Raw genomic sequence first — 14,858 nt, forward strand, 5'->3', positions numbered from 1 at the left:
CATAGGAAACAACAAAGATACTGTGTACTGGGGTTATGAGCAGAAAAAGAAGAGAGAGAGAGGTGGTTACGTACTTGCGCCTCAGCTCAGTACCAGCTTGGGGCTAACAATACGACAACATTTCAACCGTGCGTCATCATGTACAAGGTTATAATTACCTCCAAACAAATCAAGTTGAAAATATTGCAGAATTCCGGTAAAGTGATCGGCTGGATATTACTTTTACCAAGACTTGTCTCGTTTGAATTCCAAGGAAGATGACTACAATTTTATAGTACACAAAAATCCACCACAGGCAGATATGATTATTTCAAATGTGTTTGCACTCTTCTTATGTATGTCTGTTCGTTCGTCAGTTTGCTTTTCTGTCTCTGTCTCTCTGTTCTCTCTGTCTCTCTCTCACTCCATCTCACCCCTTCCCCATATCTTCCGAGAAGCAATTGCCTTCTGCTTGCCTCTCTTCTTACAATTACATTGCAAACATATACTTACAGCTCTGCAGAACAACATGATTCCTTAAATCAAATAACACCCTCCAAGGCTAGTCGCTTTCGCCACCAGCTATACCCCCACATGATTGAACAGTGAACATTTCTTTACGAATGAGAGAGAGTTGACTGAGCAATTGCTTCTTGTATTTATCATGCCTTTTTCATATTAGTTATCAGAGGTGTGCCAGCTTGTGCGACCGGCTATCAGCGATGCTGAGGTCATTCCGTTCTTCTGGGGACATCTGCAGAAAGATCTCCAGGTGTTGCAACGTGTGCTGGGCAGGTCGTGTGACGATGTGTATCTCCTCCTGCATCACCTGTGTCATCAGCTGACCAAGTTGTCCACAGGTAAAGCAAGAGTGGGCAAACTTACTGGGTTAGCTATCCTTGCTCGTGAATAGTTAATTCAAGCGAGTAAAATTTAATAATGTTCAACTTCACTAGCCAGTCACCTGATTGAGAATTTCTACCTAACTCTTCTCAAAGAAAAGAAACATTTTTAACGAAACACAAAATTGCTGTTTAAACACTGACAGTATTAAACATCCGTATTCCTAGTTATTCAGAACATTTAAAACGAAAGAAGAAATGACTGCTAAAAGACTGAAAATATTAGACATCCTTATTTCTAGTTATTTAGACCTTTTTCCAGAACGCGTGAGATATGCAAAAGTTATAAAGAAAAACCCCACACAAACCCAACATGAACAAATAAGCAGGAACAAGTAAGGAAAATATGCTGTTGTTCTATTCTGCAGTCCATTACTGGACTCCCAAGCTCAAGTCAAAAAAGGAAAGAGAGGAATGGGAAAGAAAGTTCACAGAACATTACATCCAGCCCTTGTTTCAGGTATTTCTCTCTCTCTGTCAGTCTGTCTGTGTTTCTGTGACTTCTGTTTGTCTGTTTTTGGGTCTGTCCATCAGTCCATCCGTCTGTCTGTCTGTCTGCCTGCCTGTCTACCTGCTGCACATGTTTGTCTCTCTATTTCGCCCACGCCTTGTGAGTTAGCGGTGTAATCGGAAATTTAAATCATTTGATTACTCAGCCATCTGCATGCAGACAGGAGAGCTTGATGCTACAGCTTTCTCAAAGATTTTGAAATCTAATGTGACGAAACAATTGCATCATAAAAAGTTTAATTTCTGATTCAAAGATAGAGTCGCTGGTTGACCTCTGTTAACATTTTATTTCATTCTTGCGTAATTCATGTGTAAAACAAATACAGTAAAAATGTTAGTTGTTTTAAATCATTATCATAATTCACATTGCTTTTTGATTCATTGATCAAGGAGACACGCTGCTGCCACTGGAAAAACAGTTATAGGCTAATATATTTAAATCAGTTTTGTGTGTGGTAATAATTGTGCGAGTCTTTGAATGAACAATAAGGTAGTAATAAACAGTTGTCACGACAACACAATACTAGAATCACTGAATAACATGTAATGGCCACACCATCTGAGAGTGTAATTTAATTAAAACAAATACCAGGACTGGATTAGATTTAACCAGAGATCCCTCACCCCCCCCCCCCCCCCCCTCCCTCTCTCTCTGTGAAACTATATAAGCACTTGTCTCTAATTTTAATATTTTTTCCAGCAAACTGAAGAAGTCATCAAAAACGGGAATGACCTGCTTGTGTCAGACACAAGACAAGGTAATGCACAAAGACTTTTTTTTTTTTTTTTACTGATTGGTTATATTTACCTTCCTTCTCAGATTAAGGGTACACAGTGACTTAAAGCTTTGGTCTTTAAATTCAAAATTCACATAAGAAAAACGCCAGCGTAAGCTACCTGCAGCTTTTTAGCTTGATCGTTTCACTTGGATTTGGATGGAATAAGCTCGTCACAAATAACATGGACGTGACTCCTAACATAGCTGTCGTGTACAAGCTCATCATGTTTCGCTTCGTAAGGGGATGGGAGAAGAAAATGTAAAGACCTGCAGGAGATTGGGAAGAGAATGTGTAATCTACTGCATATCGTGTTTTTTTTTTCTACATCAGGGCAAAACCAGCTGCTGAACGTGGTGTTTGAGGTAAGTGAACAAGACGAGCAATCCGATGAGGACCTCCAGCACACAGCTGCACCATGGAAGTACCGCACACGTATCACGGTGGATCATTTCTTCAGGAAGTTTGAGCTGCACGTGCACGGCAACCAGGCTGACAGTGACAGACTTCCAGTGCTCACGCTCTTCCACAAGGAGGTATGGCTCTTTCTTTGCCTTTGTCACGTTTTGCTCATTTAACTAACTGAGAAGTTTTACTCACGCCAGCTCTCCTGTCGTCCATTGACAAAACAAGTTTTGAATGTTTAGGTAGAGGCTTTCTATTCAACTCAACTCAACTCAACTCAAATTTATTAATCCATATGGAAATTATGTTGTAACAATACTCATTTCCAATCAAATGCATACTAAACACAGTCTCACTAACGCAAACAGTCATCCGTCAAGTCAAGTCTGCCAACTCACAACTCACTCACACAACAACAGCAACAGCAATACAATTTAACAAAAACCATAATTCCAATAACAAAAAGACGTCCAAGAGTCCACCTCCACATCCACGCACACACAAGGTTTACAAAGCACCACATGTCGACTAGAACACCGCACATTTGGGCTATGGTAATACAGTTACTAAAAATACATACTTTACAGATAACCCAGCAACAGAGTACAGTAATAATTATGACAGAGAAACATGATAGAGGCCTCTAACATGTGATTGGTTGAAAGCATGGATAGCTCTGGGAACAAAAGAATTGCGGAAACGTGACGTTCTAGCAACCATAGCCCTCAGTCTACCACTCCTGTCAATGCGTCGAGAGTCAAATTCAGGTTTCAGTGGGTGTGTCTCGTCAGCCAAAATTGAGGTCAGTCGGTCAGTCAGTCGTCTCTGGCAAACTGATTCAATGGTCTCTTGTTTCCTGCCTACAACAGATCCAGCCTTCTTGACTAGCTTTTCTAGCCTGTCACTATCCTGTTTACTAAGGTTACCCCCCCAGCACACACATGCATATGTCAACACGCTACCAACAGTGGACAGATAGAACATTTGCAGGATGTCATTGCGAACAGAGAACGATCTAAGCTTCCTTAGACAGTACATGCGCGTGTGCGCTTTCTTCAAGATTTAGTCAGTGTTGGCATGCCAAGACAGCTTGTTGTCGATCACTACACCTAGGTAGCGATAGCTTTCAACCTGCTCGACTTCAACACCAGCTATCACGATAGGCTTGTGTGCTACCTTTTTTCTTCTAGTGTCAAAAATCATTTCTTTAGTTTTTCCTGTGTTCAAGTCCAGGTAATTCTCGTCGCACCAGTCCACAAAGCTGCTAACTTCTTGTCTGTAGTGTGTGTCATTGTCGTCAGTAATCTGTCCTGTAAGTCCAGTATCGTCAGCAAATTTGTCGATGAAGCACGACCCGTGAGAACTCCTGCAGTCAGCAGTATACAGGGAGAACAGAAAAGGTGACAATACTGTTCCCTGCGGAGCTCCTGTGTTGGTATTCAGTACACTAGATAGCGCGGTCTGCGGAGCACCGGTGTTTGTGTTCGGGCCATTAGATGGTACTGTACCAGCCCTAACAAACTGGGGTCGGTTGGTCAGATAGTCTGTGACCCACAATACAGTTGGAACGCTAATTTTCATCTTCAGTAGCTTTTCAGCAAGAAGGTGAGGCTGTATCGTATTGAACGCGCTAGAAAAGTAAAAAAACATCAGTCTAACACATGCTCCAGGTTTATCCAGATGAGAATAGATACTGTGCAACACATGTAAAACGGCATCCTCAACACTTCTACCCTTTCTGTATGCAAACTGCCACGGATCCATAAACTCCGCGGTAAGCACCTGAAGCTTCACTAATACTAGTCGCTCAAGAACCTTCATGACAGCAGAAGTCAATGCTACAGGTCGCAGGTCGTTCATCACTTTGACCGGGGTTTTCTTTGGAACTGGGACGATGCAAGATGTTTTCCAAAGGGATGGGATTTTTGACTGTGACAGAGACATGTTGAAAATCACAGTGAGAATTGAGCAAAGCTGCTCAGCACAAAAATGTAGGACTTTTGGTGTAATACCATCCGGGCCTGCTGCCTTCTTAGCATTGCGAGAGGGGTTTACTTTGGTGAGACACATTCTCTCTTCAAAGGATAATACTTACTGATGTCCAACCACACAATACTTGTAGACAATAAAGCGTAGGAATTGAAGGCCACGTATACGTTTTCATTTGATTCAGTGAACTGAAAGTTAACAAATGAAATTTGATGAACACTGTTTGCTAGCACGGAACCATACGTTTGTATATTTTAGTGTTCCTCTTGTCGTGCATTATTTGAGTGTGCTGTGTTTCAGAGTCACCACTTGCGTGCGCTGCACTATGTGCCGGACATTCTTGCCCTGCAGAGACATCTGCTGCAGCAGCTTCGTCATCGTCTGAGTCGAGTTGACGTGTCAAAGACAACCGTCAGAGATTTGCTGGACAAGACAGCAGGTGAGAAGATTGCATAACTTTGCTGCAGCTATTGCTGAAGTTTCTATCGCTGGGTTCTTTTCTCTCTACGTTAGTTTCGATGCGTTCTGGTAGCTGATCTTAAAATGCCCTTGGTTCATGCAACCGTCGCAGGAATGTTAACACGCATTGCGTCGATTTCCTTTTTTGTGTCTTTTTGTCTCTTTTAGGTCTTTTGTGTGGTTGGGAAAGTGAAATGGAGTGCCTGTTATTAACTGTTAATCGTTTTATCTTGAAGTCTTCGGAAATATGTTTGTTGGTTTGTTGTTTCAGAGAATCCCGAGCTGCTAAAGCTTCTTGAAGTGTTCTCCCAGGCCTGGGACATTGTCAAGGACTACCTCTTCAGCCATCGTAATTATATGTCTTTCTCTTTAGTCATTGCATGATTTCCTACATCATTTGTTTCGAACATTGTTTGGGAAAAGGAACAATATAGAATAAGTGAATGTACAAAAAAAGGTGACCAGAAAGCAGAACATTCCGCAGAGACAGACACATTCTTAGATCAACAGACACACACATACTCCCGACACACACACACACACACACACACACACACACACACACACACACACACACACACACACACACACACACACACACACACTATCTCTCTTTTCCTCCCTGTGTCTCGCACACACACATGCAAACACGCGTTCTCATCAGTGTATAATTATGTAATATGTACACATGCGCTCTCTTTGACCGTTTCTTACTAGAGGCGGACAGAGACAAACACACACGCTATTAAAGTACAAGCAACTTACTTTTTTTTAATTTCCCTTCAGGCTGTCAGACAGCAGAGGGCAAGATCGTCCATCTTCCTGAAGAATACCACACGGTGCGCATCGGCGAGAAAAGCCCTGTGGGCGTACTGCTGCCTGACACTGAGGGGCCCGGTCGTTGTGCCTACCTCCTGATACACTACCTGCTTGTGCAGCACAACGACTTCTTGCAGAGATACTGTCCACACACAAGACACACGTGAGTGATTGCTCTGCAGAAGCTCTGCTATCGTCAACTCTAGTAAAGAAATAAAACAGTTTTGCACATTGTATGCAACGATACTGGGTGTCGTCTAGCACAATAAATGTGTGTCTGTAAGATGTATAGGATGATATGTGAACGTGCCTGAGGACTCAATTCATTAGGCCGGCTTTGTGTTAAGGTAGTACGTAAACAATGATTTGTTTCTTTGAATTCTGAAATGTTCCTTATGATTGTGTTGGTGGCTGAGCGAAAAATTCAGGCAGAGTTGTATAACCCCCACACACCAATGAATATAACACGAACGCCCGTGTCTCTTTTAGAATCACACGTGTAGTACTTATTATGAGCGTGACTTTGCCTGGAGTTCCATACACTCTTTGAGTATACAATATTTTACAAATTTCTCCTGCAACAGGTTTGACCAGCTACCGGAGGTGCCAGTGCACATGTTAACACGACGCCACCTGGTGAGCTACTCTCCGCAGACAGACTTACTGCCCCTGGTGCTTGCTCACTGCAACTCCAGCCTCCACCTTGGTCATGGTGATGGTGATTCTGCCACCAGGTTGGACTATGACTTCCAGGGGTTTGAACTGCAGCTCAGGAACACGCTGTTGCTGGGAAAGTCACGTGTACTAAGAGGGCAGCGTGGGGATATGGAGGTAATGACGTTGACTTTCTCAAAAGTATGTCTCTCGTTCGCTTAATTGATTTTGCATTGGCAATTTTGAAGGAATGCCCCCTTTTTTAAAGTCTGTTTCCATGATTGTTTTCATGTTCTGGGTTTGGTCATTGGTTTTTAATGTCCCTTCAACCTATTTTGCTGTGCAGAATCGTTGTTCTGTGGTAAAGCTGATGTTCTTTGGTGAAGGTAAAAGCCGTTTGTCTTCTAGCAATGTTTTATTTTGTTAGAGCTATTCTTCAAGTTTAAGTAATTTAAAATCGTGTTTGAGGCTGATTTCTTCATTTTCTGTTTGCACCTTTGTTTTCAGATTGAAACCATGAGCTACTGTGCAGACATCACCAGCTCCAAGCTCATCAACAGACTGGGAGAGAAAATCAGTCAGGTAAAACTGTCGTGTTTGGCATTCCCGTTTCTTTTGTTTTTATTATTTTCTGTTTGATATAGCTCATGTTCCCGCAATAAACTACACATTAAGAGCTAACGGGAGATTATTTGACAAGTTCATGTATTGAATAAATGAGATATTTTGGTATAAAGGTAAAGGAGGCAACGCTTCTGAGTCTGGACCGACCTGTTTTATTTGTACACATCTTTGTGTGTTTGTATAGCTCCTGTAAAGAGCCAGTGCAGCCAATATGTGAAGTAGTTTTATTTCAATCACTGCATGCATATACACACACACACACACACACACACCCTTGGCTCACTCTCGATCCCCAGCCTCGGCAAAACATTCAGTCCAATATTAACTGACCATATGATTACCTGACTGATGCTATGTCCTGGTTTTTGTGACTGGCAGGAAGCGCTGGAGGTGCGAGTGCAGCGTCAGATCACCTCAGAGTTCCAAGAGAACCTGACAGACATCTGCCAGGCCATTGACAGCGTCAACACCACCCTGACCTTCCTGTTGACCCTCAAGGTCACTGCTGACCAGTCGCTGCACGCTTTCATGGTGGAAACACTCAGGATGAAGGACAACGAGGGATTGAGACACAGTCGCAAAGTGAGTACAAAATTCGTCTTTGGAACTTTATTGGAAGAGAAATTGCAACATTCTGATTCAAAGAAAAAACTAGGTGACTTCAGACTAACCACTGCATGAATGCCTTTATATTTGTGTGTGCTCTCAGGTTTATAGAATGAAATACAGAAACAATCACCAAAATGAGGAAAGGTAAAGGGAAAATACAGGATTGGTTCATGTCAGGCCTTCGTAGTAAATGAACTCGATCGATTTGAAGGAATGTAAAAGTGTTAGCGAAAGTGAGAACAGCTCTGCATTTACAACTTTAAAAAAAAAAGGAGTTAATTAAGTTCTTGTTTGTTCTTGAAACACCAACAGTGTGAAATCGATGTGATGTTGTATAAACCATGACTCTATCAGCCTATTTTTTTCAATGTTTTTTTTACTAGCATACATGTATGTGCTAGGCTTCATGAGATGATGTCTAAAATGTTGATTCTGTCTTGTTTATCTGCTCAGGCTCAACAATACTGTTGTTTGAAACATGTCCAGTCCCTCTGGCTCCTGCTGTGTTTCTTGCGGGCACGGATCCTTGCTACACACAATGAGGTTTACTTTTACCTTTTCACTATTGACAGTTTTTTGTTGTGATAAATTGCTCAAGGGGCAAGTCAAATACATTACAGTTTTCCTATCAATACTTCCTTCAGCTGTCATATCTATTCATTAGCTGTGTCCTGTAATCTATTGGAAGTTATTGTAACATTGCATGGGTGTATTAAAGTTCTTCCTTCATCAGTGTGGCTTTTATGTTTTTAACGTATCAAATAAACCACAATTCATTGAAAATGTCTCACATCTTGAAAAAATAGTTGCCGGTGTCATAGGTCCACTTGCATCTGTTTAGCTTTTCCAGGAGGTAAATTTAGTGCATTCTCTTTCTCCGTGTGCCTATCAGAGCCCACAGTCTGTATACCTGTGTTTGAAACGTTGTTTGAACTCCTTTGTTTTTGTCACAGGAGGCCTTTGACGAACAGGGAAGAGAGCTGCGTAAAGAGCTGTCCGAGCGACAGGTTGACGAAGTGAACTCGATCTTGAGACGTCTGACCCCAGAGCGTGTGGAGTTGGTACTGACCCAGATCTATCAGTGCATCGTGCTGCGTCTCACGGGACATAGCCAAGACGAAGACTATGCAAGCCCAGACAATTACAGGTTAGTGGTTGTCAAGCAATTGTCTTCAATGCCATGTGTTAACCTCTCTCTCTCTTTGTCTCTCTGACTCTGTCTCTGTCTCTCTCTGTGAGTGTGGGTGTGCGTGTGTACGTGTGTGTGTGTGCGCGCGCGTATGTGTATGTTTGCGTGAGTGTGCGTGCGTGTGGTGTATGTGTGTGTGTGTGCGTGTGTTTGTGTGCCTGCACGCGCGTGCATGCGTGTCTGTCTCAGTGTGTCTGAGGATGCATTTGTTTTTATGTTTGTGTAGCCTGAGGTGGCTGCTGACCGACAGCGTGGAGAACTCGGTGTACAGCATCCCAGGAGAAGACAGACAGCAGGATCAGTTGGCCCCAGCGGAACTGGAATCTTTCCCAGAGTCAGTCCTGGCCAGTCAAGCCATTCCTGTCTGGACACATGTCTTGACCCATCTTACTGAGCGTCAGCAGTAGACCTCAATCACTTTCTGTTGCCGCTGTTTGACTGAAGCAGTTGTGTGTGCTTTGAATTTCACAGTGTTGGATGTGAAATAGGAGTGCTTAAAGACATCATGGACTGAATTGATGATGAATGTTGCTATTTTATTGAATCTGAAGGTACTCTGTACCTGCATGACGATCATTTTGGAGGACTGTTTGAACGTGTGTTTTACTGTTATTGTCTTATTCTAATTCTTCTTCTTTGTTAGTGGTAGTCAATTTCACAACGTAAACAACCACTTTAAGGATTCCTGCATGTATGTATAAATGAACACATTGGACTTCCCCCGAAATCGGCGTATGCTGCCTGAATGGCGGGGTAAAAACGGTCATACACGTAAAAAATCCACTTGTGCTAAAAACATGAGGGAACGTGGGAGTCTAAGCCCATGAACGAAGAAGAAGAAGAAGAAGAACACATTGGACTAGGGTTATAAAGTCTCTTGTTGGGGTTAAGATCACCCTTTTAATATCATGGTATAGCTTGTGTCATGATTCTTCACCCTCGTGTAGATCTTTACTTTGTTGTGTCATTTCCCTCATGTAGATCTTTACTTTAATTGTTGTTGTCATTTTAATGTATTTATTTTCTGTATGGAGTTTATTGTAGTATATTGTTTACATGTTGTTTACTGTACTTACTGATAATTGTACGCGCCAATACTTCTTAAGACTAAACAAATATATACTCAGAGACTGTTCAGGATGTACAGTCGAACCCACTTAAAACGAACACGCTAGTTACGAATTTTGACTTATAACGTATTAGTTTTAAGTTCCCAACTGAATACCTCTTTCTTCATGCTTAAAAAAAATGCTTAAAACGAATTCTTTATAACGAATTTATGCTTATAACGAGCACTTTTTGGATTCCCAAGCATGCATAATGTCTGTAATTTACTCACGCTTATGACGAAATCTTTAAACTCGTCCCGAGATCGACATATCATGGGAATTTGAGAAGTTTGAATACATGTGTCAAAGTCTTTCCTTGCGTCGACTGCTTGAACCATTGCTCAACCGATCACTGAATAAAGTTAAACTGATTACACTGTACTCACAAAACAATTTCAAATTTAGAATCAAAGTGATTGATAGCTCAGACACTGAACATGAATGACTGACTGACGTTTATTTCCTTCGCGAATACCAAAAACGAAACATCAATGTTTTGAACGGGAGCCATTGCCAAAAAATATAGATGCCAGAGTGGTTTCCCTTGGACAAGGGAAACCACACTCTCAACGTTTGCGTTCGCCGGTTCGCGATAGTTTATCAGTCAGTCAGTGCTTTCGATTTGGATTTGAACATCATGTTGCAACAAAACAAAAAAAAACTAAATTGGCCAAGGTTTGCTACCCGTCGCCAAGGTAAGTGATTCCGGACAAATGATAGGAACACCGCGAATGTGGACAGTGTCAGTGTGTGCGTGTGTGTGACCAAAAACGTAACAACTGGATGAAACATCTGTGTGCTCACTCTCACTCAAACTCAACAATCATCACTCAACATGAGACACACATGAACATGTAACTGAATATGTCACTTTATTGTCTAAACGTGAAGCAGCATGAAAGTTGCGAAAGAAACAAATTGAAACACCATAAAATGTACAAGACTTAAAAAAATAAAAAAATAAAAAAAATAAAAAAAAATCAATCAATTTTCTTAATACGAATTTTGGTTAAGACGAACTTTTTTTCCGATCCCCAGTGATTCGTCTTAAGCGAGTTCAACTGTACTGTACAATTTATTTGTAACAATTGATCCTTTTTTTTGTTCTTGTCTCATGTCGTACGTTCCTTAGTGATGTTGTTAGAGTTCATCAGTAGATGGCACAGTTACTGGCTGCCACTGACAGGAATATTAAAAACATGTGGATAATAAAGTTGTCTTATGTCACAAACAAAGGTTAGTAAGCAAAGTAGAGAATAGTGTAGCTAACCATACAAAGGGCGATACTTTGTCAGATGTTATTATGAATGTTGTACATTTTAGATGAAGTGCAGAGTAGTTCATTGAGATGATTACTACCTTTTTATCTTAGCTTTGCTAATCTGAAGGTACTTTGTTCTTGCATGACAATTGTCTTGGAAGATTTTTTTAAACTTGTATTGGGAAATTACATTGAAGATCTTTTATCAAAGTCGATACTTTTGTGGTTTGAAGCCTCAGTTTTTTGTTGTTGCTTCGACTACATTTGTAATAATTCAAATTGTTGTTGTTCTTTGCAAAACACCTCAATTCGTGGTTTTCAATGACTTTCAGTGAATCATGGTAATTCTGTTATTTTAGAGCTCAAACTTTATATTTTTTTGTTATCTCTTTCCTTTGTGCAGAGATAACACATTGTGTTTGATGCACATGTAAATCATTTATGTCATGTGATTACCTTTTGAGTGTGCTTGGAGATACATGTATGTGTTATGTAATCCGGCAGTTTTAATCTTTCTTAATGAACTCTTTCAAGTTTTCAAGTGTATTATGTGATGATGATCGACTTTTGTACTTTCCTGTCTTGGTTGAAACGGTGTTGAGTGTACTGCTGAATAAGAGACAGTGATGAATGTTCAGCTGTTTTATTGCTAAGCTATGGACACTCTATATAAGAGGAGGACCCTAGCTATGACAAACTCATGGATTGATCTAGATTTGTGTTGACAAGTCTGTGCATGTTGCTGTAATAGTACTTTTGACTTTTCTGCTGCATACTCTGTTTAGGTATGCATTTGTCTAAACTTCGCTAAGATGTCTGCCTTTAAGAGTGTAGTCTGGCCTGTTCCGCTTGATTTGGGGTCAAACATCGGGACAATGGTACGGTTGCTTGTGTTGTAAATATGCATTGGTTTATTACCACACTTAAATGCAAACCGTATGTAATACAATGAGCAGGCAAATTTTTTGTTGTTGATTTTTCTTGCGAAATTCTCATGGCACTTTCCAAAATGAATATCTGTCAATACATCATTCCTTGTGTAGCCAGCACTTCTTTTTTTTATTTTAAACATTTTGCAAACACTGTTATCATGAGTTTTATTCTCGGAGCGCCATACTTTACCAAAGATATGTTTTATTTTAGGAGTGCCCTACTGTTCTGGATGCAAAGAATAATTGCAAATCACTAGAATATGTATATATAGGATATCTTCACTACCATATAGATAATGTTAAAGATTTATACGTGTTGATAGGTATAAACTGATGTTTGCACGTTAAATAGGCTCTACACTTCAGAAAACCATGTCTTTGCATTTTGCAATCATTGTAAGCTGAGTGTGTGCATTACGTGTTCCAGTAGATCCCTAATTCTGTATTTGCTAGGAGATATGATGTACTTTCATAATAATGTTGAAATAATGTATCAAGGGATAAGCAATATCCCTGATTGTGATTCTTTTGTATGTTGTTTGCTTTTGCCTAAGTATGTTCTTTATGATAAGCTCTTGCTTACGTCCCTTGTACATTTTTTGGTATTGTTAATTTTGATTTATATAAGTGTGCTCTAGTTACGCTTAATACAGTACTCCAAATCTGTCAGACCACAGAACGGATGACCTTCTTTATGTTTAACAGTCTGCAATTATTTTCGTTTGTGGCTTAATTACTCCTTAGTATGTGATTTCCTACACCACTATCTTTTGAATTGTTGAATCACTTTGGAACCAACACCATGTACTGAATATTTGTCTTATTACGGTACAGTGTATTGTCGTTTTGAAGACATTGTTTTTGAAATATTGCTGATGTAACTTAACTTCTTCATGTCATCTATTTGTGAGCTATTAATTGGTACTTTTGTAGCTATCTGTACGTACACTATGCCATTTGTAGCCAATTCATCCCTTTCTTTTTCAATTTATATTTTTTACATGCAGCAAATACTGTAAATGACAGTTTTATTTTTTGAGTGCCATACTTTTTTGAACGTGTGTTTTATTCTAGGAGTGCCTTGTTATTCTGGATGCAAAGAATTGTTGCAAAGTTTATTATACTATTGATTTAAGGACATTCTTTAACTTCATTGCTAACTATAATGGTGTATTATACTTTAAAACAAGCAGAAAACAGATGTTTGTATTTAAAATGTGTTATACAGTTCAGGAAACCAGGCTTTTGAACTTTGAAATCACTAGCTGTTTGTGAGCCTTTCATGCCCGCAGCCTTCATGAACTTTCATAATTTTGTGTAGTGTAGCATCCATTACATCATGAGCAGAGCTATTTGCCTTCAGTTCATTATCAGCTATAATGAGTAGCAACGGTTTGGCCAAATGAGATGGGATAAGCAATATCCCCGATTGCGATTCATTTTTGTGTTAGTTTGTTTCTTTCGTCTAAGTGTTTAAAATATGTACCCTTTGTTAAACCTTTGCCTCCTTCGTAAATATATTTTGATTGTTGATCTTGATGCATAGAAGTGTGCTCTACGGTACACAGTATGCAAAACCTATTAGATCAGTGAGCAATGGAACTCTCTATCTTCAACAGTCTCCAATATATAAGTTTGTGTTGTTGTGCTGAATGAATTGCTGCTTTTCATGTGGGCTACACCATACAGTTCTACTCTACAATCTTTTGAATTGTTGAAATATTTGGGAACCAGACCATGTACTCGATTTAAATATGGTTTTGCCGCTGACATATAAGCGGCTTTTGTTGTGTGTTTTTTTGTAATCATGAAAGGAGATTTGATTGCTCACTGATACTATTGCTATTGGTTGAGTTCCATGTTGTTTTGTTTTGTAATAAAAACATCAAATTCTCAAGCAAACGTCTGCCTTATCTTTTGGTCTTTTACATGGATGACCACAAAGAAAAACCGTCAAACCCCTTGTGTGCATGTTTACACCTCGTAGGAACATTTTCAGTACAGAAAGTCAGAAAGAAACCTGAAAAATTGCGAAATTGAGATTAAATCCTCTAAAGAAAAACAGTAATGCTGGTGTCAATTATACAATGATGGGCTTCCATTTAAAACTCCGAAGTTGTCATCATGGATATACGCCCGATCAGAGTATCATTAAACCCCGATGGAGCAAAGTGACGGAGGGGTTCAGTTAGGCTTTGGGAGGGCGTCAATCCACGAGGACAACCTCGAAGTTTCAAATCGAAGCCTGTCAATGTTTTTGAAATTCAGTCTGACGATAATCTCTTTCCTGATTCCATGCGGTTGCAAACAGACTGAATTGGTGCTGTTCTGTTCATATCACATACTACTTTCAGTTCACTTACTTTCAATGGTAAAGTACCAAAATATGTGTGTCCGTATCCCTCTCTTATCACTCTGCTCCTGGGTCTTTCTTTCACATGATACATTTTCCTTTTTTTTAACGGGGTCTAGACAACAAACTCAACAATTTTCTTTCCATCTCAAAGGCGGTGGTTGGAATTGACCGACGTAGCTGGGAAGATCTGACAAATCACAGATTACATTCTAAACCCATCTTGATTGAATTGCAATGAATCTTGACGTTTTCATTTTGTCTGTTTATTCAGTTCAGTCTTTTTTT

General features: G+C 40.0%; 1 protein-coding gene across 1 annotated transcript in view; it reads left to right on the forward strand.

The window, feature by feature from the left end:
* LOC138968972 (E3 ubiquitin-protein ligase rnf213-alpha-like) overlaps positions 1-14,119 on the forward strand; it is a 158,840-nt gene extending 144,721 nt beyond the window's left edge. Inside the window, exons 70-82 of the mRNA XM_070341658.1 lie at positions 662-839; positions 1,250-1,341; positions 2,092-2,149; positions 2,501-2,703; positions 4,862-5,000; positions 5,292-5,369; positions 5,807-6,002; positions 6,424-6,670; positions 7,001-7,075; positions 7,496-7,699; positions 8,180-8,269; positions 8,680-8,873; positions 9,142-14,119. Of these exons, the coding sequence (XP_070197759.1) occupies positions 662-839; positions 1,250-1,341; positions 2,092-2,149; positions 2,501-2,703; positions 4,862-5,000; positions 5,292-5,369; positions 5,807-6,002; positions 6,424-6,670; positions 7,001-7,075; positions 7,496-7,699; positions 8,180-8,269; positions 8,680-8,873; positions 9,142-9,322 (1,935 nt within the window). The 3' untranslated portion in view covers positions 9,323-14,119. The remainder of the gene's footprint in view (positions 1-661; positions 840-1,249; positions 1,342-2,091; positions 2,150-2,500; positions 2,704-4,861; positions 5,001-5,291; positions 5,370-5,806; positions 6,003-6,423; positions 6,671-7,000; positions 7,076-7,495; positions 7,700-8,179; positions 8,270-8,679; positions 8,874-9,141) is intronic.
* Positions 14,120-14,858: the final 739 nt, after the last annotated feature.

The sequence above is a fragment of the Littorina saxatilis genome, linkage group LG6 (assembly GCF_037325665.1).
Source record: "Littorina saxatilis isolate snail1 linkage group LG6, US_GU_Lsax_2.0, whole genome shotgun sequence".
Classification (NCBI taxonomy): Eukaryota; Metazoa; Mollusca; class Gastropoda; order Littorinimorpha; family Littorinidae; genus Littorina; species Littorina saxatilis.